General features: G+C 39.1%; 1 protein-coding gene across 2 annotated transcripts in view; it reads right to left on the reverse strand.

The window, feature by feature from the left end:
• Positions 1–2,963: 2,963 nt before the first annotated feature.
• Positions 2,964–25,168, reverse strand: part of LOC112054178 (histone-lysine N-methyltransferase, H3 lysine-79 specific) — a 40,798-nt gene continuing 18,593 nt past the window's right edge. Inside the window, exons 4-17 of one of the 2 annotated variants that reach the window (XM_052889599.1) lie at positions 19,432–19,572; positions 18,468–18,653; positions 16,098–16,526; positions 14,703–14,854; positions 13,389–13,558; positions 11,204–11,361; positions 10,266–10,496; positions 9,581–9,787; positions 8,318–8,814; positions 5,796–6,012; positions 5,297–5,626; positions 4,942–5,134; positions 4,705–4,872; positions 2,964–4,630 (exon numbers count right to left, since the gene is read on the reverse strand). In XM_052889599.1, the coding sequence (XP_052745559.1) occupies positions 4,296–4,630; positions 4,705–4,872; positions 4,942–5,134; positions 5,297–5,626; positions 5,796–6,012; positions 8,318–8,814; positions 9,581–9,787; positions 10,266–10,496; positions 11,204–11,361; positions 13,389–13,558; positions 14,703–14,854; positions 16,098–16,526; positions 18,468–18,653; positions 19,432–19,572 (3,414 nt within the window). In that variant the 3' untranslated portion in view covers positions 2,964–4,295. Of the gene's footprint in view, positions 4,634–4,704; positions 4,873–4,941; positions 5,135–5,296; positions 5,627–5,795; positions 6,013–8,317; positions 8,815–9,580; positions 9,788–10,265; positions 10,497–11,203; positions 11,362–13,388; positions 13,559–14,702; positions 14,855–16,097; positions 16,527–18,467; positions 18,654–19,431; positions 19,573–25,168 lie in introns of both variants that reach the window. The other variant, XM_024093865.2, reaches the window with a different exon arrangement.

Consider the following 25,168-nt stretch of genomic DNA (forward strand, 5'->3'; position numbering starts at 1 on the left):
GCGATATATATTAGCCTGCTCATCTTCTCCAACTAATAAATTGGACAGCGATCGTATTAGAGTCGCCATTCACTTTCGATTACATACAAATTAACAAAGTTGGGACCAGATTCAGTCGCGATACAAACCCGATCCCGATCGAGTGGTTCCCACTCACACGCCGCGCCACACTCCCTCCCCCCTCCGTTCTCTCTACCGATGTCGTCTGACGCGGTCGCGCGTTTGTATCGACACAATCGCAATGCAGTAGCGCGTTAGCAGCGCGTTGGCATCGCTATTGTAGCGAGTTGCAAATGCGACTATAAGAGATGCTGTCGCACGACTGCATCGCTACAAAAAGTCGCCGTGGGCGAGGGGCCTAAGTTGTTCGATAGTCGGCCAACTAAGAATTGTAAGTGAACAGATGATCTAAGGGTACACGGTCTGAGAAGTAAATTTAATAACTACCAAAACTTTGAAAACATGTAGACCCTGTTCTAGCAATAACTACCTATAATTTCTGAATAGTGGCTCACATGCATGTATTATAATTTATAGTATTACGAGTATTATTACTATGTAATAAGGCATTTGTTATAGCTGCATCGAGCAGCATTGCTACATAAATTATTGCTGTAACTTCGATATTCAGTTTTAAATCATTACGCGCACGCACATCATAACCATCTCAAGCTATTTTTAAGAAATTCGGATATTTTTTAATTATTATTATAGTAAAAATGTATGCTACTACATTCTTATTTGGTAATTGTATATGTAGTTCAAGAAAAATAACAAAATAATATACATAAATTGTATAAAACAGACATCGTTTTGTGGAAGTGAATGTTGAACAATAAATATTTAATTAATTTATTTTACTTTGTTCTGCGAAAATCTAATCCAAGCGACTACACTAGTCAGGCCGGAACATTTTTTCAATCAATCATTGTAACTCCCCATGAGGATGCTTTGGTATCAGAATGAAACAACAATAGAGATCGCACATAGTCCTGATAAGCTTCTGGAGCAAGCTTGGCTGCATAAAGTAGCCCAGCGGCTCAGACTAAATACATAAGGACTAGTAACGCACCCAAATTCACCAATAAAATTTTCCGTCGTTTTTGTGGGTACACACACTCACACATCAAAAATATTTAACACCAATAAATATATTTTCTGTCCTCACATAAAACAACTATACATTTGATTCGCAATACACACACGTGTAATTTTTACACAGACTAACAAACATCGCCTATACTCCGTATATATACAGAAAATTCAAATACTTGAGCGATGTTTTACTGTTCCGGCTGCAGAATCGATTCTTTTTAGGTATTATTTTTATTACAAATTTGATATAATTAGGTTAGATATACTTACAAATGAAATGAATGAACTTTATCTTTTAATAAACTCGATGTTGTTCACAGTTTTTTATGCCATTTAACCATGCCATTTCTGCACGATGAAAACAACAATAAAACATCTATTCTTCAGAAACAGTGTTTATAAACGCGTTAGATCGTTGATCTTATTCTTTGATAAGAGTGGTAACGTCTAGCTAGACAGGTCCCTAAATACTTCGTCTGAACCCAAAGGTCCTGACGAAAGATATTATTATCGCCACTTGGATTGTTTAGTTTTTCGCAGCGAAAAGTAAAATAACATCAATATAATATTTTAAAGATTTTCAGATTTCTGTAATTTTTTCATGACCCCGTTAATCATGCTAATACAATAAATTATCATTTTTAAAAGATCCCAAACAACAATTTATATATTTTAAATACAAACTTGACAGTTCTGATGCCATTACATATTAGTAGTGACAAACGAAAATTAATAGAATATAGATATCGACAGATACAATCAAGTTATGATTTGAATCAAAACATTTCACAGAATGTTATTTTTTTTTTTATTTATTAAAACGTGATACGCATACTCTTCTAAAAATATAATTAGGTATGTGTTTATTTAATGATTGTTCTATAGCCACATTTTTAAAGATAATTCACAGTTTCTTATTATGTTATGATAATTTTAATATAAGTAAGTTTATCTATCGATACCTATAAGATTTTATAAGCTGTGTATGAAAATATTTTCTCGAGAAGACAACTATATTCGTGTTTTAGCTATGTATAACGAGTTCATACATCTAAGCGTATCTAGCTTGCTAGTTTATTGCTAAACCTTATAATTTACTTTGATTTTTTTTTACAATATCACATCCCTTGAAATGGATACACAAGGTTCGCATATCTAATAAAGAACTCTTTTTGGCACTACATACAAAATTATTATTCCTGTAGTAGTATTAAATATAATATTATCTGGTTATTTACTAGAAGATCAATATTATTTATAGTTTTACATATATTACGGCTGATATTAAAACCTTCGTTGACGAAACATATACAGTATGTGTGTACATCTCACTCAGGTATCTTGAACGTTTTATCATTTAACGCATGTTTCGTTCATCCACGTTTAATGTTTCATTAACCCACATTTTAAGTTTCATTCATCTACGTTCTATGTTTAATTCACCCACATTTTAAGTTTCATTCATCCACGTTCTGTTTAATTCACCCACATTTTAAGTTTCATTCATCCACGTTCTGTTTCATTCACACACACACACACATTTTAAGTTTCATTCATCCACGTTCTGTTTCATTCACCCACATTTTAAGTTTCATTCATCCACGTTCTGTTTCATTCACACACATTTTAAGTTTCATTCATCTATGTTTCATGTTTCATTCACCCACGTTTTAATACTTACCCTGTTTTGTATAATTATGTATATTTCTACTAGCGGACGCCCGAGACTTCGTCCGCGTGGAAATCAATGTAAACTTTCAATCCCTATTTTACCACTTTAGAGGTCGAGTTTAAAAAATCCTTGAGACACATTATGTTTCGGTTTTTTTTATAAGTCCCATTTATAAAAATAAACATCTTGATCGGTTTAGCCGTTTAACCGTGAAAATGTGACAGACGTACTTTCGCATTTATAATATTATAGTAAAATGTAAACATTTATTGCACACAAGATATTGATATATTCAAAGCTTTAAAATAAAATGGTATGCACCAAAATGCAGTCTAAACATAGAGCAATCAACAAAAGTTCATATTTATTGCATCAAATGATTATTTTTTTATTTATAAATTGCACCATATTAAACTAATCATCAAAAGTTTTCAATGAACCATTTTGTGGATTTATATTAGTAATAAATACATAAATTAGATGACGGAAATATCCTTCCTTTATGTTTCAAAAGTTTTCTTTTTTTATTATGTGATATTTAGTAACTTATCAATACATTATTTGCTGCAAAAGATATGTCACATTTGTTATTAGATAGAACTTGATGATTAATAAGTAATCAAAATTCCAATGTCATTAAATAAAAGAATAAAAAAAAATTCATGTTCATAAATGTAGATATGTACACGTCAAGGAAGACTGAAGAAGAAGATGAAGAACTGTTTTGGTTTACAAAGATTAGAATTCGAAATGTGCGCCTCTACCTTTTGGTTGGTTATATTAATAAAAAATATTAGAAATCATTCAATCAATCATCAATCATTTTTGCCAAAATATATGTAAAAAATAAATAACAGTTACTTCAAGTCTTTAGTGATTCACAAGTACCATGTTGTTTTCAAGTACTACAAATCATTTAATTATCACATATTACTAATTAAGTGAACACTTCGATAGAAATCAATCTGTACGACGCTTATTTAATTACATTACAATTAACTATATTGCTGAAAGTTGTCAACATACAAATTATTTTGTTACAACAGAAATGTATCATTAAGGCAGCGGTTATGTCCAAATTTAATTTTCTAATTTTTTATATTTACATTTTTCGTTTCATCACACGAGCTAGGCTTTTCAAAGAAATGATTGACATTATTCAGTCTGAACACTCAAACATCAAAAAAAAAACACAAAAACAACAAACATCCATCGAACGTACGCTCGACACGAGAACGAATCGCCCCTAAGTTACCGAATCATGTATTTCGAACACTAACAGCTAAATGAACACATGAAATACAAATCCGTCGCGGCGCGATCGACATCCTGGAGACCCGCCGTAAACTCTAATGTTAAATAATTACAATCCTTAAACGTAAAATAAACTCATTAATATACATAATTACATTATATATTCGAAAAAAAAATAACAAAATCAATAATAATCAACATCCGGCGGCAGTGTCGGCGGCGCTGGGCGCGGGTGCGAGAAGTGGCACTCTGAGCAGCGCTAGAAGCGCGCGCGTCACATCGGCGGGCGCTCCCAGTCCACGGGCGCGGGCGGCGGCGCGCCGCTCCACGCGCCCCAGCGCTCGCGCCGGAAGAAGCGCTTCTTGAAGTGGTGCGCCGCCTGCGGCGACGGCGAGCGCGCGGCGGCGGCGGGCGGCGCGGGCCCGGCCGCCTCGCCCGCGCGCGCCGCCTCGCCGTGCCCGATGCCCGAGTCGGGCGACGTGTTGCACGCCTCGTCCGAGCGCCGCCGCTTGTCCTCCATGGCGGTGGACGCGAACGATATTATCTGGTCGAAGCGAAACGCTATCCGGTCCTGCCACTTGCTCTCCTCGACCTCCTCGCCGCCCTCGCCTTCTGAAACGGTCACAGGTTGCGTGAGCCCGCTCGCTCCGCGGCGGCGGCGCGCGAGCGGGCACGCGGCTCACCTGGCGGCCTGGCGGCGTCGTGGAACTCGTCGACGAGCGGCGTGGAGGAGTTGGAGTGCGGGTCGGCGGACGGCGTGCGGCCCTCCTCGCCATCCGGCGCCGCGCCGCCCGCACGCCCGCGCCAGTACTCGGACGCCAGCACGCGCGCCTGCAGGCACGCCGCCAGACCTGCGCAACAGACAAGACGTCAGCTCGCGGTGGCGCTGCGGTGCCGGCCGCGCGGCTCGGCGTACTCACCCTCCAGCGGCTGGTGCGGCGGCTCGTGGTAGCGCGCGCTCATGTTCACGGTGGCGTTGATGATGCTCTGGTTCGATATCTCCAGCGTGCGCTCGATCTCGCCGTTAACGAGGTCACCGATGGTGCGCGCGCCCGGCGTCGCCAGCCTCTCTTGTGATAAGTGTCGACGGAGCGCCAGTTTTGCCGGTGATACCTAGTAGATAAATGTGTATTGGTGACTTTTTCAATTATTACTTTAAACGTATTAACGTAGGTAAAAACCAAAAGTAGCCGCTTATCTTAATAAAATTATAATGCTTGTTTTTTATTGTATAAAGTCAGAATATGTAACAAAGCAACAATGCGGCGACACTACCTGCGTGTAGTCCGGCTGCGCCACGTGGTGGTGGCGGGGGTCGGGCGCGCGCTGCTCGAGGGCGTGCGCGCGCAGCTCCCGGCGCTCGAAGCCGAAGCGCTCGCGCCGCACGTCGCGCATCTCCCGCAGGTCCCGCAGCTCGCGCACGTCGCGCAGCTCCCGCACGTCGCGCGGCTCGCGCACGTCGCGCACGTTGCGCAGAAAGGGCGAGGCGGGCGCGGACGCGACGGAGGGGCGCGGCGCGAACGCGTTGTGCGAGGCGCCCGCTATCGCAGCCGGCCGCACGTAGCCGTTCGCGTATGTGTGATTTGTCACGGGTTGTCGCGGCTGCTGTGGGAATAATGTTTCATTGGTTAAATATAGTACATACATAATTCATTAAAGTGGAATGACAATGATACCAATAAAGCAATCAATCAAACGCTATTTCTAGTCAGTAACTTGATCAATTATATCCAAATCGAAATTACACTTTATATTCGTTTAAACATAAACGAACCTCTAGCCGCGACGCTTTCCGCTGCTCCTGATCCTCGTTGAGCACGGACGTGATGATGCTCTTGAGCCTGTCCTCGAAGTTGATGACTTTAGGCGACTCCTGCACCTTGGAGACTACGTTCAGCGGCTTCTGCGCCATGCCCGGCGACAGGCGCTGCAGCGGCAGCTGGCAGCGTTGCGCCTGCACTTGCGCGCGATGTACTTGCATTGTCTTTGATCTATGCGCAAAATATAGAATATAAGAAACTAAGTATAAATTGTAGTGGTGTTTTTATAACGTTATCTTTTATATTTCCAGCAGATGACAGACTTTTTACTGTCGACAGTAAGGACTACAGTAGCGGGTACACTGAGCCAAATAAACTAAAAAGTGTATCGACTGCAAGGGTCAGCTAACTTAAGTTAACTTTCTCAAATGTAAAATCATGTAATTTTTTAAACAATAACTATTTTAAGCTATAGGTGAAAATAATAGTTAAATTAACTTTTTGATTTAAGGATATTAGAAGGAAAGCGGTCATTGTGTAAAAACTGGCAGGTTCATGATAATACTTGAGTATGTCCTGATAAAATATGTAACAAATATATATTTAGAAATAAATGTACCCTGTAGCCACTTGCGTCGGCCTAGGTTGAAGGAAGTGGCAGTGGGCGGGCCATATCTGTCGTAGAACAGATGGCCGCTGGGAAGACGTGTTCTGGAGTGGACCGCGTACTAGCAAACGCAGTGTAGGACGCCCTCCAGCTAGGCGGTCCGACGACATCAGGAAGGTAGTGGGAAGTGGCTGGATGAGGAAGGCGGAGGATCGTGTGTGGTGGCGCGCTCTCGGAAAGGCCTATGTCCAGCAGTGGACGAATACAGGCTGTTGATTGATATATTTAGAACTTTTCAACTAAGGATAATCATATTACAACGCAATATAAAATAATGATTACAATGCACATATAAAATCATAGCTTAGTCTGTATGTCCTTTTAGGCAGCACAGCAACCATCTATGTTTTCCAGCATTTAAAGAAACTGAACATGCTCTAACTTTGCGGAACAACAACAATAAATAAAGAATTTGGTTTAATAAGTACCCTAAGCTACATCACGGGAAGAGTTCCATTTGTCTTTCCCATGTTTGGACTAGTACTCAACTCCCAGAATTTCAGACCTAAAATTTTTAAAAAATATTGATATTTTTCTGCGAAATGTATGTGTCTAAAAAATGTGTGTAAAACTATTATCCTTATTAATATATCATTATTTCATATTTAGTAATATTATGACCTACAATTTAAAAGTTATCTTAGACAGATTTATAAAAACAAATAAATACTTTCTCAAGTCTTACATACTGCAAGCTGAGCATGCGACTAACGACATATCTCTTGAAGAGAAATTGACAAAATGTCAACCAATGGCGGCAGAGTAGTACCAGTCCCATCTGTTTCGTACCAACGCAACGAAAGAGATAGCAGTATTAATGGTAGTGCTGCTATTGATTTCTCGTTAAGAGATACATCATTTAGTAGAATGTTAGTCCTTCCGGTATATGCAACATGTTACATTACTGTAATATCAAATCAGTATGAAATTGTTACCTACACTAAAAGCATAATAGCATAAGGGTAGTTGACAAATATTAAATTGAATATAAACAATATTAATTTTGTATAGTGCTTAGAATAAAGATTCGAAATATACCAATTTTAATAAGAAGTAATAAAAGATTATTTTAAGAAATCTAGTTAGAAATTGCGTATTTTATCTATTTGTCCAAACGCCAAAAACACTGTCCGCCATTTTGTGACGTCATAGTCTTGGTAAACATTTACACGTCAAACTAAAGGATGTCCGATTTTTTGCTATATACGATCGAAATGCTTTGATTCACAGTTTTTCCGGAATCTCGTACAAAACTCGTAAATACAAACTCTCGAACAAATAAATACTCGTAGTCGTAAATACGGAAATGGAAAAAAAACTTTCGGTGTAAATATTAAAAATATCGGTTTTCAATAAAAAAACTGAATTACGAAAACTAGTAAACAAAAATGGCTTGACGTAATGTCATAGACAACATATAGACCATCATGGCGGACAGCGTATTCAGATGTTTAATCAAAAATTTAATTTACAATTAAAATTTGGATGTATCAAGTGTCAAACAAATCAATATATTTTTACAGTTATATACAGCCCCCCCCCCCCCCGTGTATGAAAAAAATATGGGTAGTAAAATTCGATGAACGAATGACAGCTTTACGTTTTCGTGCGCAACCTATTCTGCGCACCTTTCACCGTGCGCTGCCGCCAACAACGCATGTACACGCTGTTGACGGGCGCGCACGCCGCGGCCTTGGTTGCGCACTTTTGAGGCATAGGTATTGAAACGTTTATAGGGCAACATACACCTATTTAGACAGTCCCACTGAAAGAGTAAACTCCATTCGTGTGACGGAGCTGACAGACATTTATTTTTAATTTGTTGGTGTTGCTAATTATATAATTTGTCACCAAACATTGATAGTTTACCTGTGGTCCAAGTGGCGGTCCGGCTCGCGCGGGTAGCCATTGACGATCACGTTGGGCTTGGCGATCTTGCCGGCCTCAATCTGGCGGCCCGTCTCCAAGATCTTCTGCGCCAACAGTTCCGGGTTCTGCTCCTCGATCTTGCCCACGTCGGGCACGTCGGGCCACTCCTGCGAGCGCGAGCGGTGCTCCCGCGCCTTCCGCGGCTTGTTGTTGACCGTGTGCGGCTTCACCGTCGCCACCGGCACCGTCGGGGCGGCCGCCTTCTGCTCGCTCGCCCGCCCCATCTGTATGATCTCGTTCTGCAGGTGCCCCACTTGCGCGTGCAGCCGCTTCCGGTGCGCCAACGTCGCCGATATCTCCCTTAAAATACAATCGTGAGCTATACTCTGCGTGATCTCCGCGTCCGGCGGTATGTGCCCCATTTGTCTATACTTTTCGGTTATTTCAAAAGTCCGCTGCTTCACCAACATCGCCTGTTCGGCTTCTATGCTATTCACCTGAAATCATATTTATCGTGAGCAACAAGTCTCATATACACTACTCGCTTCGACGCTTCGACGAAGTCCTGTAGTGAGCTGAGTGGTACATCCGCTTCGTGTTCAACCTCAGATCGCTTCGAGTCCTTCGACTCAGACAAACAACCGACAGCGATCGAATGTTAAGCTAGTCGAGGCGAGGTTTCACGAAGTGAAGCGAAGTTTGTGTCTATACTACAGCCTTTCTTGATGAGTATTATTTACCAACAAACAAATTAAAATTGAGGGTATAAATCACTAGTCATTTCACACCTAATAATTATTATAATTAACTTGTTCTTAAATAAACTAAAATAAATTTGATTAATAAGCTTAGAACAATTAGATATGGTAATTATATTTTATATAACATTTTATAAACAAACCATACATAATGTAAAATAAATAAGTTATGAAATGGCATGCGTTTTCTACCTTCATTTCTAATTTGTTTGTTTGTAAATAGTACTCATCAAGAAAGGCTGTAGTATATATACACTATGATATTTGATTGACTTCGACCAACTTCGCGAGTAGTGTATTGCGGGTGTAATAACTGTAGCGCTATTCTGTAACGATATTTTATAACTCGCTAGTGTGAGTTTTTAATTCACCTCTTCCTTCTCTTTCTATCGTATCGTGTTAGACAGAGAGAGGTAGAGGTGAATTCAAAATTGGCACTAGTAAGTGATAGAAACATAGTTACAGAACAGCGCTACTGTAGAGTGGGGTAGTGTCGCGCACTGACCTGCGCCTGCAGTTTGCTGGCCTTGCTCTGCAGCTCCTTGTGGCGGCCCACGATCTCCTTGGCCTTGGCCAGCAGGTCGACAGTGTTGTTGGCGTGGATGCCGAGCTCGCTCATACGTGCCTTCAGCAGGGCCACGCTGTCGCTGATCAGCACGTTGATCTGTTTGTCCAGTTGTGATGCTCGCGATTTTAATTTCTGATTTCTTTCCTATTATGTCGTGAGATAAAATTGAATTTTATTAAAGACTCTTTAAAGTTGAACATTCGCTTTTATACAGTTACCGCTCCCGTAGGAATAAGAGGATAAAATATAGCCTATAGCACCCGGGGATAGTGTAGCTTCCCAACAGTGAAATAATATTTCAAATCGGTTCAGTATTTTTGGAGCCTATTCAGTTAGCAAACCTACCTCCTGTACAAGTTACAGCCCTGTAGTGTTTCCTCTGCCACAACCGTCTCGTTATTTTTTTTTTATTTATGCAATATAGGCCAGCGCTTGACTACAATTAAGCATTAATGCGGTCTAAGTTGGAGCGCGCTTACCTAGAAGATGCCTATTCACTCTTGCTTTGAAGGTGTTTAAATTATAAGCGTCAGGAAACACAAACCATAGAAATATGGATGCAAATCGTTTCGTACGTGTAGCCTGGACATTCACAATACTTGTATCTCCCTGCAGAAGTTACCTTCTCCTTGTCGATCTGGTGGCGCACGTCGGCGGCGTAGTCGGGCGCGGCCATGCGGCGCAGCAGCGCCAGGTACTGGTCGCGGAACATGTCTAGCAGCAGCTGCAGGCTGTAGGGCGCGTGCGGCGCGCGCGGGATGTCCAGCTCCGAGTGCAGGCGCTCGGCCGGTTGCAGCGCCACGCCCAGCGCCGACAGCCGCTGCTCCACGCAACCCGGCGGCGGCGCTGTCACCTGCCACACGCACACATCGCCATTGTTTATTGCAACCATGTGGTACAACCACAGAGTAACCAGAGTGAGTAGGTACATGCAACGTACTGAAGCCGGTGAAACCCATTAAAAAAAAACGCCACGCGTCTCTTTTCTCGAAAATTGTTTCTCGAGTTTTGCGCTTAGCAAATATCAAAACTACACACTATTTATACCTATAACCGCGTATGTATATACATTTTTTGATGACTATTCACCGCTATTGCTACCTATACAAAGACAGGGCAAGTTTATAGGTATTTTCAGAATATGTAATTGGGTTCTAGATTAATGACAATAATAAAAAAAAACGTGTGCGTCTCGGGACGCTCGACAGAAGTGATAGAAAGAAAGAAAAAAATCTTTATTACTGCATTATGCCACACAACACAATTTGCTCTTATTATCATATAATATTATCATGTAATATTGTCATATTAAATAATATGACAGGACAATATCCTGCGATGCACAACCCAATAAGGGGTCCTTTATTGGCTTGTGCCTCAGCATAATGCTACATACTCTTTAAATAAAAAGAGCATGCAGCCGCGCTGGTTGTCAGTTGGAACCGTTGACCAGATGCCGCCGCAAACACAGCACACAACCTACTGTATACGTGAGAGAAAGGCAAGCCAGACGCGTTACGTTACGTTACGAAGTTGGCAACAAATAGGCAGATGACTCACGGCGCCGTTGTGCAGCGTGGAGGCGAGCGTGGTGGAGTGCAGCAGGTCGAGGCCGGCGATGGCGGCGGGCGCGTTGCGGCGCCGCTTGGTGCGCGCCGCGCGCCGCCGCACGCCGCCCGCGCTCGCGCTGCGCTTGTTGGTCGCGCGCCGGCTGCGGTCTGCAACCACACGTTACTTGCTACTCGCTACTGCTAACACTACTTGCATTATTTATTATTAATATTATACAGTGCCCTCCATTACAAGCATCAAAATATATTACGATTAGATCTGTTACAGTTTCAATACAATGCAAAATCTACAATTTTCTGCTCGGAACCTTGAGTTGAGTACTTATCAGTGAAGAGGAAGAAAAATACGTCAATATTAAATATTATGTGGTCATGATATCTATATTAATATTATAAAGCTGAAGAGTTAGTTTGTTTGTTTGTTTGATTGAACGCGCTAATCTCTGGAACTACTGGTCCGATTTGAAAAATTATTTCTGTGTTAGATAGCCCATTTATCGAGGGAGGCTATAGGCTATATATTATCCCTGTATTCCTACGGGAACGATAACTGCGGGTAATACCGCGCGGCGTCAGCTAGTAAGCAATACAGCCATCATCATAATTTAGAAGGCATCTAAAATTAAGAATATTTGTTAGCATCATTTAAATGGATTGAAGAGTAATAATTGTATTGGTTCGAAATGTTTAGGTTAAAGGAAGTCTTCTTTAGGACACAGGATATACAAGTATTACAATATAACAGGTTTTATAATCTTAATGGTGGCTTATAAACTTTAATTAATACATATTTTTTCATTATAATTACGAGGAGATGTAATAATCAATATGAAATAAAGGCATTTTAGTTAAAAAGTAAATTATTTGTCTACAGTCTACAGTCTCCAATAGATTTAGTCTATTTTTTATTTAAATCCATATTTGTGATCACCTTACTATTGTCGTCGTCAGTTCAAATGTTTTGCCTGAGAGGTGTTACAGCCGACGAAAGAGGTAAATATAAAAATTGGGAGCAAGATCTACAAATATAGCCATTATCATAATTATAATATCACTAGGTTGACCCCTCGTCATCATCACTATCAACCCATATTCAGCTCACTGCTGAGCTCGAGTCTCCTCTCAGAATGACAGGGGTTAGGCCAATAGTCCACCACGCTGAGAGAATTAAGAAAATTCTCTGGTATGCAGGTTTCCTCACGATGTTTTTCCTTCACCGTTTGTGACACGTGATATTTGATTTCTTAAAATGCACACAACTGAAAAGTTGGGAGGTGCATGCCGCGGACCGGATTCGAGCCCACACCCTCCGGAATCGGAGGCAGAGGTCATAACCCAGGGCTATCATGGCTCATGTATACAAAAATCGTGTTATAATTTTATACTATAGATCGATTACGTCCCTACAAAATCACCGCACAAAGTGTTCCGAACAATAGGCTACAAAACTGAGCGCACACATGCACAATTTTGTCTTTTTCCTATATATAAATATTCCATTATTTATTAATGTATATATAGTTCTTACACTTCCTGAACACACACCTCAACATTGTAGACGATATTTAGGTATTATTTGTTTAAATAACGTTTTCTGTTACTACCACAACTAACATTGAAATGTGGAAATATCCTCTTTTGAGCGCGTCATTTTTAACCGACTTCAAAAAGGAGGAGGTTCTCAGTTCGGTCGTTTTTTTTTTTTTTTTTATGTATGTACACCGATTACTCAAAGACGTCTGGACCGATTTCAAAAATTCTTTTTTTGTTTGAAACGGTTTAGTCCCCATTTGGTCCCATTGCCATCATGACAAGATCTGATGATGGAATCTTGGAGAAATTGAGGGGAACTTTCGAAAATTATATGGGTGTCTAGTGTGTTCGTAAACTTTTCCATTTAGTACCTTTAAGAAATACAAAATTATGAAGGTTTAAAATCGATCTGATGGATGAATTAATACATCACCGGCTTAGCACCGCCTTCATACTGATCAGCAGGTAGAACATATTATGATGTTATTTTTCGCTTTTTAGTTTAGTGGGTACGTTTTGAGGTTTTGAAGTCGGTTGTATTTTTTTTTATTAAAATTTTTATTATTCATGACCTAGTAACATCTAACAGTATCATCATTGGCAAAGTCGCTAAAATACACTAAGAAGCAGTGGATACTGACTGGAGTGCGGCGAGGAGGCCCATGGCGCGCCCCACTCGCGCGGCGCGGGCTCTGGGCCAGGCGGCTCGTCTGTCTCGCTGGACTCCTCCTCGCTCTCGTCGCTGGAGCGCTGCACCGCGCGCCGCTTGGCCGCCGCCGCCGCGCGCGCCCGCGTGCGGCCGCCTTCACCCCTGGACACACACGCTATATCATTACCCGCACACGGACAACGCAGATTATATTTGGACCACCATGATATGATCAATAATCAAGTATATAATAAAATTATTTTTAATTTCCAAAAATAATTTTATATTTTATTAGGCCTACTATATTCTCTATCATCTTCCCAGTCCTTCCCTAATATTTGAAGACAATTAAATATTAAAGAAGAAACTTTAGTCTTGAAAGTCTTCTTAGTATTTAGTACTTAAGTTTTCTTATTAATTACTAGTATTTAGTATTCAAACAATCACAATAAAGTTCAATGTGCTTTAATTAGTAGTAGAGTTTTTTGTGACAACTCATCCAGATAGAACTACCACCAAGCAGCATTGTTGACTTCCTGTATGAAGCGCATGATTGCTGCATGGTTATTACTCCTCAGCTTGATGATTAAAAAATACAGAACGTCACTATGTGGTTTGTTACAAGTCCTGCAAATTGTTGCTCTGTGTATATGCAATGATTTCCCACTTACAATCAGGTAGCCTATGCTTGGTCCGACAATAGGCTAGTAGACACTTTTTAATGGTCTTAAATAGTTCATTATCGTTTTACTATATTGAAAAAAAAATCATACATTACATGAACGTATTTTTACAATATGACCTAAACGTCTGTCGGCCATTGACGGTCTATATTTCAACTGTTTCATGATGACTATAACAAATCTCTAGTTTGACGTTTAGTACATCAAGTAATATTGTGACGCCACAAAATGGACAACAGCGTTTTTGATTTTGGAAAATTTTAAAAATACACTTTTTTTATTATTTTTTACAAGTTAGCCCTTGGCTAACTTATTAGGAGGAGGATGAAAATCCAAACCACAATTATTCGGTTTCTACACAACATCGTACCGGAAAGCTAAATCACTTGGCGGTACGTCTTTGTCGGTAGGGTGGTAACTAAACTAAAGGCCGAAGCGTGCCAATCCAACGTTGCCTATCAGCCAAAAACATGATTTTTAAATTAAGTTTTATAAGATATCCTGAACTTTTATTAATTAATATCGATATATTTCGGACCCTTATTCCATGTACTATGCGAAATTAATATTATTTATATTTGATACGAGTCAACTGCCCTATTATCACTATGACCAATATTTACCTCACGGGCCTGGCCCTAGATAGCTTGCGGCGCTCGGGCAGGCTGCCGGTGCTGTGGTTGCTGTTCCCGTTGAGCAGGTCGGGCGTGGGCTGGCGCGTGGGCGGCGCGCTCACGTTGCGCTTGCCCTCCGCCTCGTCGCCGTTGTGGCAGCCCTGCAACACCACGTGATACATGCCGTCCGCTGGCGCCACGGTACGCGCTCTCTCATTGTCGGACTCAATACCTGATTGTTGCCCACTTAAAATGGCGACTTCAGAGTTTAGGTTTACAGGAGACAAAAAATTTATCAATCATCAGCTGAACATGGGCCTGTTTTAAGCAGCGCCAGCCCGCTCTCTTCTTATTGGTGTACCGCTCATAAGGTTTTATGCCCTAATCGCATAAACTTACAGTTTGATTATCTGACACACAGATATGAGGTAACTAGATTTATAAAGTGTCAATTCTTTGTATTGAAACCAGCGTATCCAGGGGCGTAGCCTAAATGGCTGTTTAATATTTAGTGAAATAGAAATATGTCACCCTTACTTTAAAGTTGAATATTATTTATTCCTTTTGTCACAGAACAAAACAAGACTGCTAGTACATGCGCGGACACGCTTGCGATGTTCCGCACACCCGGGTGTACACAGGCCACGCCCCCTTGCTACTTCTATTGTTAGATTTTAGCGTTGTCTGTTCTGTGATCTGACACTTATCAGAAGGTGGTTAAATCTGCCTAACCAGTCGAAGTCTCCTTATCCACAAACCCTATTCAAAGTTCATAATGTGCTGGTCTTTTTTTCAGTTCTGTTATAGTAGACCGGATGATGCCTTGTGAAGAAACTCCTTGAATGGTTAGAGATCGGGGAAAAATTTGCTTGCCCGGTAATCAATTCTGTCCCCCTTCAAGGATACTTGATAATATATGCCTAGGGTATATAATATATTTGTTTACGAATAAAACGGCTTACATCATACATTCACTATTGGGATATATATAAGTAAATCGAAGATAATGAGAGAGACGCGTTAACTAGTGGCTATTTAGTAGCAAATAACATAAATGATCATATTACCATGTATCTGTAGTACGCGCGACGATATATAATACAAGCGATATGCAATTAGAAATCAATTATAATATGTATATAATACATATAAAACGACAATATAATATAGAAATCACTAATCTGGGACATCTGGTACCGATCATATTGTAAACGAACATGATAATATATAAAATAAAATGTAAATACAATCAATAACACTGGTAAGTATTCACTATATGCGCATATTATATTATATAATTACGTATGGTCGTTTTAAATAGATACCATGATGATAATATACATTAAAATACATAGTAATGTGAACAGATATCGTGTAGAAAGGATGATATGATCGGAAACAGACCCTTCTGCTGACCTTGAGTTTCGGGTTTTTCAGTCTTTGAAAGTATCTCTCCAATTTGGTCCTATCTATTATGTGTAAGTAGTAAGATACTGGTTTGCCCGTCCACGAGACGGAGCCTTTGAGCGGCGACATCTCGCTCACGTGCATGATGGTCCCAATGTCACTCAGGTTCCTGTCGGTTATCCTAAAGTTGAGAGGACAGAAGCTCTTGGACGACACGATCTTGGCTCCGTCCTTCAGGTCGGCGAACCGCTCCTTGAGCTGGTGGTCCACGTGCGGCCCGAAGGCGAAGTTGTTCACGAACACAATGGTGGCGGAGTTGATTTTCTCTCTGTGCTCGTCCATGAGAAAATCGCCTTTTATCAGCTTGTACTCCCCAAACTTCTTGCCGTACCACCTCATCCACGTTCTAAAATAATTATCCATACTCTGAAAGCAAGAAATCCATTTTTGTTATCCAGTACTTGGTAACCCACATACGATTGTGCAAGTGACATTTACTCAAGTAACGAAGAGGATATACCAACACTAGCGGACGCCCTCTTTAATCCGGACCTATCGCAAAATTCTTTCTCAGCGGATACCTTTTAACTATAGACTACCTCCCTGTTAAATTTCATTTTTCACGTCAGGCAGTTTTCGAGATTTCGTGATGAATTAGAACAATTTTTAAGTTTGTTAGAAGTAGTAATTACTGTTAAATTAAAGAAATAACAAGAGTTCACGGAATATTTTATTGTTTTCTAGGCTAAGCATTAAGCGTATCAACTAAAGATAACCTTAATTTAAACAGGCCAATAAACTTTCTTTCATGTTTCCATACAAATTAAGTTCCTTGATATTGATGAACTGTTATTGATGTTACCGAAATAAACGTTTTTTTTTTAAATTATAAGTTATCATCTGCCTTGAAGTATCGACAGACCTTACTGGAAATGTCGCATGAAGATCAGGTAGTCTTATTAAAAGGTTTTTATAAAAAAAAAATTTATTACCTTATAATATGACCAACATTCACTGCAGCTGTTTGCTTATTTGGGGACAACTGAAAAGCCTGTACTTGGGAGTGGGTGGGAATCAAACCCACGACCTTTTGAACTTCGAACAGGCCCTGGATTCTTCTGTCATAGTATTTAGCAAGTGGCGAACAAGACCAAAAAAACTACATTTTCTCGTATGACTAGCGTAATTACTTATCCTTTTTTATTCTATGACATGTTAACTCTTGACTGCAATCTCACCTGATGATAAGTGACTGGCAGTCTAAGTTTAATGAATACTGCAAAAACAAAACTAATGACTAACTCAAAAGAGGTTGATATAGTTCTGGATGGAAATAAGCTCAAGTATGTACAAGAGTATGTGTATTTGGGTCAGATAATTGCTCCTATAGACCAAATGTCAAAAGAAGTAAACAAGAGAATTGCTAGTGGGTGGAGACAATACTGGTCACTAAAGGAAATAATGAAAAGCAAAGAAATAAATATGTCCATTAAGAGGAAAACCTTCAATACGTCTATACTCCCTTGTATAACATACGGAAGCGAAACTTGGTCCCTGACACAAAAACATAGAGAAAAGTTAGCTAAGTGTCAGAGGGCAATGGAACGAAGTATTTTGGGTATAAGACTAAAGGACAGGATCACCTCAAGTGAGATAAAACATAGGACAAAACTCGCTGATGTTCTCATTAGAATCGACCTCTTGAAATGGCGTTGGACGGGACACATGTTGCGCTGCACAACAGATAAATGGAGCAAGCAGGTGACACTCTGGTACCCAAGGGACAGTACCAGACAACGTGGACGTCCAATAAGAAGGTGGGAGGACGACATCCGCCTAACCCTGGGGCCACGCTGGACCAGAGTTGCGGCTGACAGGGTGCAGTGGAAGCAGCTGGAGGAGGCCTATGTCAGAAGACACTTTGAACAGCGGGACATAATATAATCAATTAAATCAAACACAACACTCATGTAACCAAAAGCTGTTCAAAATAAAAGGCTATTTTATTTTTATTTATTTATTCATTTAGTCTAAGTTGGAAGTTCGGTTTCTAGGGTTTCTACGCGGCATCGTACCTGAACGCTAAATCGCTACTTCTTTGCCAATAGGGTGGTAACTATCCACGGCCGAAGCTTACCACCAGACCAGACCAGACCTGAGTTAATTTAGAAAATAAATCCTAAACTGATCCGTGCTGGAAATCGAACCCAGGACCTCTCCATTGTGAACCACAGCACTACCTGCGCCAGACAGGTCGCCTAAAATAGTATAGTAATAGGAGCATGTGCTGACAAACGCAGCCTGTAAAAATGAGGAAGATGTACTCTTATTCCATAAGATTCCCAATAGAATAGTATAGGAACAAACCGATGCATATCTGCTGGGCACTTCAGCTTTCTCTACTCCGAAGCATATCCTGCAGGGTGTGGCGGCGGCTACTTGTAACACCACCTGCCCCACGCCCGAGCCCAGGTCCACGAACACATCCTCCGCCGTGATGTCGATCTGCTCGATCATCTGGCACACCAGCTCATACGACGTCTCACCGTACACCTGCAAACAAACACAGAAATCTGGCTGTCAAGTTGTACTTCTCCAAAGCATCATTCATTTTTATTGGCGACAAAACTTTGATTCACAATTTATGTTGTAAAACAAATATCGAAACCATACCCATAACAATATTTCGATATATTTTTTCCACATCCCTAAGGTCCCTGCAGACTTGACGGTATACTTGACGGTGTGTGATCGTTACCGCTCAATGATATTTATTTATTGCGTATTGAATAGTGAGTGTTGCCAGTGAGGAACTACGAATTCCAGACTTGGTCGCTAACTATTGGCCTCATAAGGCTCAGAGGCCGATAGAAAGAGCTATGCTATGCAGTATTTCTGCGTGATCGATTCAGAAATGAGAAGCATTGCAGAAGAACCAAAGTTTACGACATAGCTCAACAAGTTGCAAAGCTAAAATGATAAAGGATGGGGCTCATAGTTCGAAGAACCGGTGGATGTTGGGGTGTCAAGGCAATAAAATGGCGAACTCGCACTGGAGTACGCAGTGTTTGTCGACCTCCTACTAGGTGGACGTCGTCCACCGTCAAGACTGATGTATTTGGAAGTCCCTAGAAGTCCAGAAGTAGACGCCTATTCGTCATTCATAGCACTGGTTATGCGGTACTTTTGCTTATCCGCCTCTTAAATAACTTCATACATAAATGTGAGGAAGCATCAATCCACAAACTTGGTTCCACAATCTATAAATGAGTAGATCAAGTGCGCGTGATTCGATTGTGTGAATGGGGCCTTATTATTAAATTAAACTCACCTCCGGCGAAAAAGGTTCATACTGGTTCAATTTGTCAGGATCTGACACTGCTTGATTGTATGTTTGCTGCAGTATGTGTTTTAGTAGACCTTTCGACGGATATTTGTTCAAACGTTGTGCTGGTAATGAAGTACCCTTTTCCTGGAACAATATATCAATAAGGCTGTATAGTGGGGATATTTCAAAACAACTTAGCATATTTATTGAGTTTTTGGTAGGTAGCGTGTGTAGTGTAAGTATAAATGGTTTTATTTTGTAAGGCTACCGCGGTGGACTGAAATCCCAATAGCATCTAATCCTAATGCAACAGATTGTTTTATTATTTAATTCAAGTACACGTTTTCATTTAGTTGGAATCCATACTACTATTATAAATGCGAAAGTTAAGATTATTTTGCGCTTTCACGCATCGTCATGTGCAGAAAATTAGATAGAACAACCATTCACAAAATGAAAGGTACTATCCAGAAAACTAATTATATAAAAAAAAAACGTTTACACAGGCGAAGCCATGTAGAATAACTATTACGCGATTTTTTTAAAAATTTACAAACGACCTTTTGACGTTTTTCTTATTGATTGATTACTGATAAAAAATAGGTGATATTATTTCCTGCGTAGCCTTGACATTGTCGGCAAGTCCAAATGACCGAACGATAAAAGCTGTTGATCGCACATAGGAACAATGTAGTCGGCCTTGTGTTCGATTACGAGTCATGACTGATATATACCTACGTGCGTAAATAGCGAGCGTAATGTACAAGGTATAACCTTAAGCTCTTTTCAAACAATTATTTAATGTACAATATGAATTCACTATATTATTGTATTCCTTAGGAATTATATACCTACCGATAAAGATATCACATATATTGTGCATATTTAATAAAATATGTGGGCGGTGTTGGTTGGTTGGAGGACCCCTTTGCCTCGGATACGCGTAAAGTTGTCGGTCCTGCGCCTGATCTTTTACAGGTGTCGGTCTGCTGTCCCATCGGACTATGCTGGTCTCTTTAGAGAATGAGGTCCTGGGTACGGTTCTGGGTCCAGCAGGCTAATTCACTAACTTTGACGTATGCTAGTTAATATTATACGAAAGTTGACATATACGAAATTGAGATTCTATATGTAACAAATGTCATGCGTTGTCTACTGGTGGATATCTTATATAGGTAGATGACATTTTGTCAATTCATTTGATGTTTCCGATAATAGGTTAATATAGAACAAAATAGTGAATAGGACAGCTGGGAAGTAATGATATATCGAGCTTTTCTTTCTTCCGAGAAGTTCTCAGTAAAAGTTCTCAGCTGGAGTTAAAAAATAGTGTGTGAGTGTTACTCAGTGCGAGCACGTTAAGCCGTCGGAACCGGTCGTTATCATTAACGTCTAAAAGTGATCGATAAAGTCAAGCATTATCTCCCTAAACTCGCCAACCAGCAATAAAGTAGCGTGGTCGTAAGTAAGGGAATGTATGTTTCTTATGTATGCTAATGCCCTAATAATTCATTAATTTGGTCTTTATTAACAACCTATTAAAATACACATCAAATCAACTGAGAAATGTCATCTACCCACTGTATGATATCCACGAAGAGTTAGTTGTCAGTAGGCGCCGGATGATGATGATTAAGATTAAAGAATCTCAATTTCTTAAATTTCAACTAACATACTTCAAAGATAGTCAATTGGCCTGCAGGCCATGCCAGTGGGCTGTTATAATAGGCGAATAAATTACTACTTATCCGTAGATTCTTATACCGCTGACTATATATCTACTACTACGTATCTTAGTGAAACACTAGAAGGTCATGTTGTGTTGTATATACAGTTAATTGACTCTTATGTTTCTATTTTATATCTATCTATCTACTTCAACTTACTTTATGACCTACTGCAGTTTCAGGCTTCTTATGAGTTAATAAAACATACTCAAAATTCATAGCCGAAAAATAAACCAACATATTATAGATGAGTACCTACATAATATGAACTAATTAGGTATTTGCTTGTCTATCTAATAAAATATTAATGAGGAATGACAGCAGGTAGGCTTCTGAAATTATTTCCATCCTTCTATTTATACATATACAGATATTCTGCTGTTTAAAAAACTGTATACCACGAGGATTCACTTTTCAAGGTTATAATATAAAGTAAATAAACTCAAAAAAGTTTTTAAATAAAAGTATCAACATCAAGTGTACTATAATATATGTAATTTTTATTATTTATATTTAATAATAATAATTAATAACTAGCGACTAGTAGGTATAGTAATGTAATCATTATATACAGGATGTGATTACAGTTATACTGGGCCAAAAGAAACAACTTTTGAGATAAACTTGTTTCATAGTTACAAAATAGGGTAGTTGACTCATATCAAATTTAAGATAAGTACCTAAATAATATTAATTTCGCATAGTACATGGAATAAGGGTTCGAAATATATCGATATTAATTAATAAAAGTTAAGGATTTCATATAAAACTTTATTTTAAAATCAAGTATTTTTTTAAATTTTCCAAACATCCAAAACTCTGACGTCCATTTTGTGACTTCAAAATGTTACTTGATGTATTAAACGTCAAACTAATTGTTAACTATTTTTGTTTGTAAGGTATTTGTTATAGTGACGTCATGAAACAGTTGAATTTTAGACCACCATGGCCGAGGTGTTTTGGCTCGTATTGTTAAAAACATATTTAAAAACTAAAATTTTCATGTAATCACGTATCGAAAAAAATATAAAATAAAAACTTCAATCTAGTAGAACGATAATGAACTATTTAGGATCATTTAAAAAATATCAACTAGCCTATTGATTAAATCATAAACTTTTTCAGACTTTGTTAGACAGAAATTACTATCGGGACATCATGTTTGAATGTGCTTTTGAGTAACACCCTACAAACTTTTACGAGTATGAATATTGTAATTTGTAATTCGACTCTCATTGTTCAAGCGCACGCCCCTTAAAAAGGGGGTTCGGATCACAGATTGACGAATTATTTGGCGCAGTTGGCAGTCCGAGTTGCCTTGTCTTTTAATTATGTTATCTAGAATTAACTCCCAATCCGTGTATATTAAAGATTTTACGAGTATATATTTTTATATTGGCTGCGGTCTGGTCTAGGATAGATAGGCTTCCGCCGAAATTAGTAACCATCCTATTGGCCAAGATCAAACAGCATTATACCGCGAGGAAACCATATTCTATAATAGCTATACATATTAAAGAAAATCTTAATAAATTGCTTCCTGTTTAATTCTGATGTATAATTCCGCTGAATAGTTATTGCATGAAAGAGTAAGAAACATCTGTATATTTACATCCCCACAAACTTTCGCGTGTATAATATTAGTGGATCAGTATCTAAGAGAAGAATTACGTACAAATCCATTTAAGTAAATCCGGAGACCTCGCTTCGCATGTATCAAATTATAAACAAACCACCACCTACTATACATATATGATATAAATATAAAATATAGCCTATAGCACTCCCCGATAACGTAGCATTCTATTGGTGAAAGAATTTTTAAAATCGGACCAGTAGTTCCAAAGATTACCCCATTTCAAAAAATTGTTACAAACTTACAAACTTACAAACTTACAAACTTTACCTCTTTATAATATTAGTATAGATATATATATATATATATATATATATATATATATATTATATAATAAATAATATATAATATATATATATATAATGTAAATGTATCATTATAATCCGATAAATATTTAGTTATTTCATGAAAAAGTAACAAACACCCATACGTCTTCACAAACTTTCGCGTTTATAGTAGTGGATTTCTATCTAAAGGAAGAATGTACAAATCCATTTAAGTAAATCCGGGGACCTCGCTTCGCACCTATCAAATTATAAACAAACCACCACCTAATGTAAATGTATCATTATAATCTGATAAATATTTAGTTATTTCGTGAAAGAGTAACAAACATCCATACGTTTTCACAAACTTTTACGTTTTTATATAATTGGATCTCTATCTGAGAGAAGAGTTATGTACAAATCCATTTAAGTAAATCCGGAGACCTCGCTTCGCACGAATCAAACTATAAACAAACCACCACCTACAGACTGTGCGGGCCTGTAAAAGTAGCTACCGGGCCGCAAGCAGTGGGTGCGTGGCCTCGTGCGTTCCTTGTTTACGTTCCGCGCCCATTTCATTCATGCGTCCAACGTATTAATATCGAACTCTGCCTCCTACATGTTTTACGTACAACTTTTGTAAGCGCTACTTACTTATACTTACTGGCGTATTATTTTCTAATCGTTTGTTGACTTAGTCAAGGTTTTATTAGGTAGACTTACCTGCGTAATTTTAGCTTTGAATTTAAAATCTGCTTATAATTATTAGCATCTCAATTAAGTGACGTTCTGCGCTGGACATTTTCATACGTGTGTCGAGTGTTCCTACATTTAGGAATGTATTACCAACAAAGCGAAAACTAGGATTAGTATGACAATCTTTAAAACCAAAATCCGTCGTCAATAGGTCTTTGCCGATAGTGATGGAACTAGCCCTGCCTGTAATTTCTTAGCATTTATGCATTTATGCAATATAAGATTCAACTATACAAATATTTAAAGGAGGTAAAGTTTGTGGTTAACCTCTTGATCTACTTAATTGATTTTGGAAATTCTTTCACCATTAGAAAGCCACTTTATTTGTGAGTGTCATAGGCTATATTTTATCCCCGAATTCTCACGGATAAAACCGCGGGGTTAGTATCAAATAATTATCCTAAATTAAATAGGTAAATATCAGTTATGTGTTTAAAATTTGTGAACAATCCAAAATACCTGTTTCCCTTTTAACTGAGCAAAAGCATGTTCATGGAATACGACAATGTCTACACGATGATTATAATCCATCGATCCCAAGATCTTTTGGATTTGAGTCCGACTCATTAACCGTGGAGCTAGACCAACTAGAGAACGTCAGTTATTAAGTAATTCGAACTATTAATTGATCGATTTTTGATTCGATTAAATTAAACACCGGGCAATACGACGCTAGCGCAACCAAAAAAAAAGGTCATTAACACTACGTCAGACATTCGCGCTGCCTCAATATTGCGGTCAACGCCCCCAAACGCGACCCGGACCAAACTTCTATTATTATAATTCGCAGCCAAATCATCTTGTGTTTTTTTTTTCTTCAAACACCGTCCTCGAAATGCCAAATTATTCGAGGCATTTAAAATATTGTGATTCGTAAATATATTTTTATAATATAAATCAAGTGGGCAGCAGGTAGGTATACAGCTAACGTAAATTCTTGAACAATAAATGAAGGCAATCAACTTTTAGTAGACGCCTGTCCGATGCTAAGGTCACTCAACTCGAAGATCGACACTAATGTCGATGACTGAGAGTTTGTAATGCAAAGACTTTCACAAACGACAGCGAAGCGTATGTATCTATGAGTATCTATCCACCCTACTCACACCGCGTCTACTACACTTAATTTCTTCAAGAATATTGTTATGATGACGTCACTACGACAGATTTCTCTGAACGAACCGTACCTCGTCATAACAAAAGCCTTATTATTATTTTTTTTTATAACCTACTTTTATTAACCTACTCGTATGCTTTAATATTTATATGTATCTATGAGTATCTATCTACCCTATTCACTCCGCGTCTACTACCCCTAATTTCTTCAAGAATTATTATGATGACGTCACTATGAC

The sequence above is a fragment of the Bicyclus anynana genome, chromosome 1 (genome assembly GCF_947172395.1).
Source record: "Bicyclus anynana chromosome 1, ilBicAnyn1.1, whole genome shotgun sequence".
NCBI lineage: Eukaryota > Metazoa > Arthropoda > Insecta > Lepidoptera > Nymphalidae > Bicyclus > Bicyclus anynana.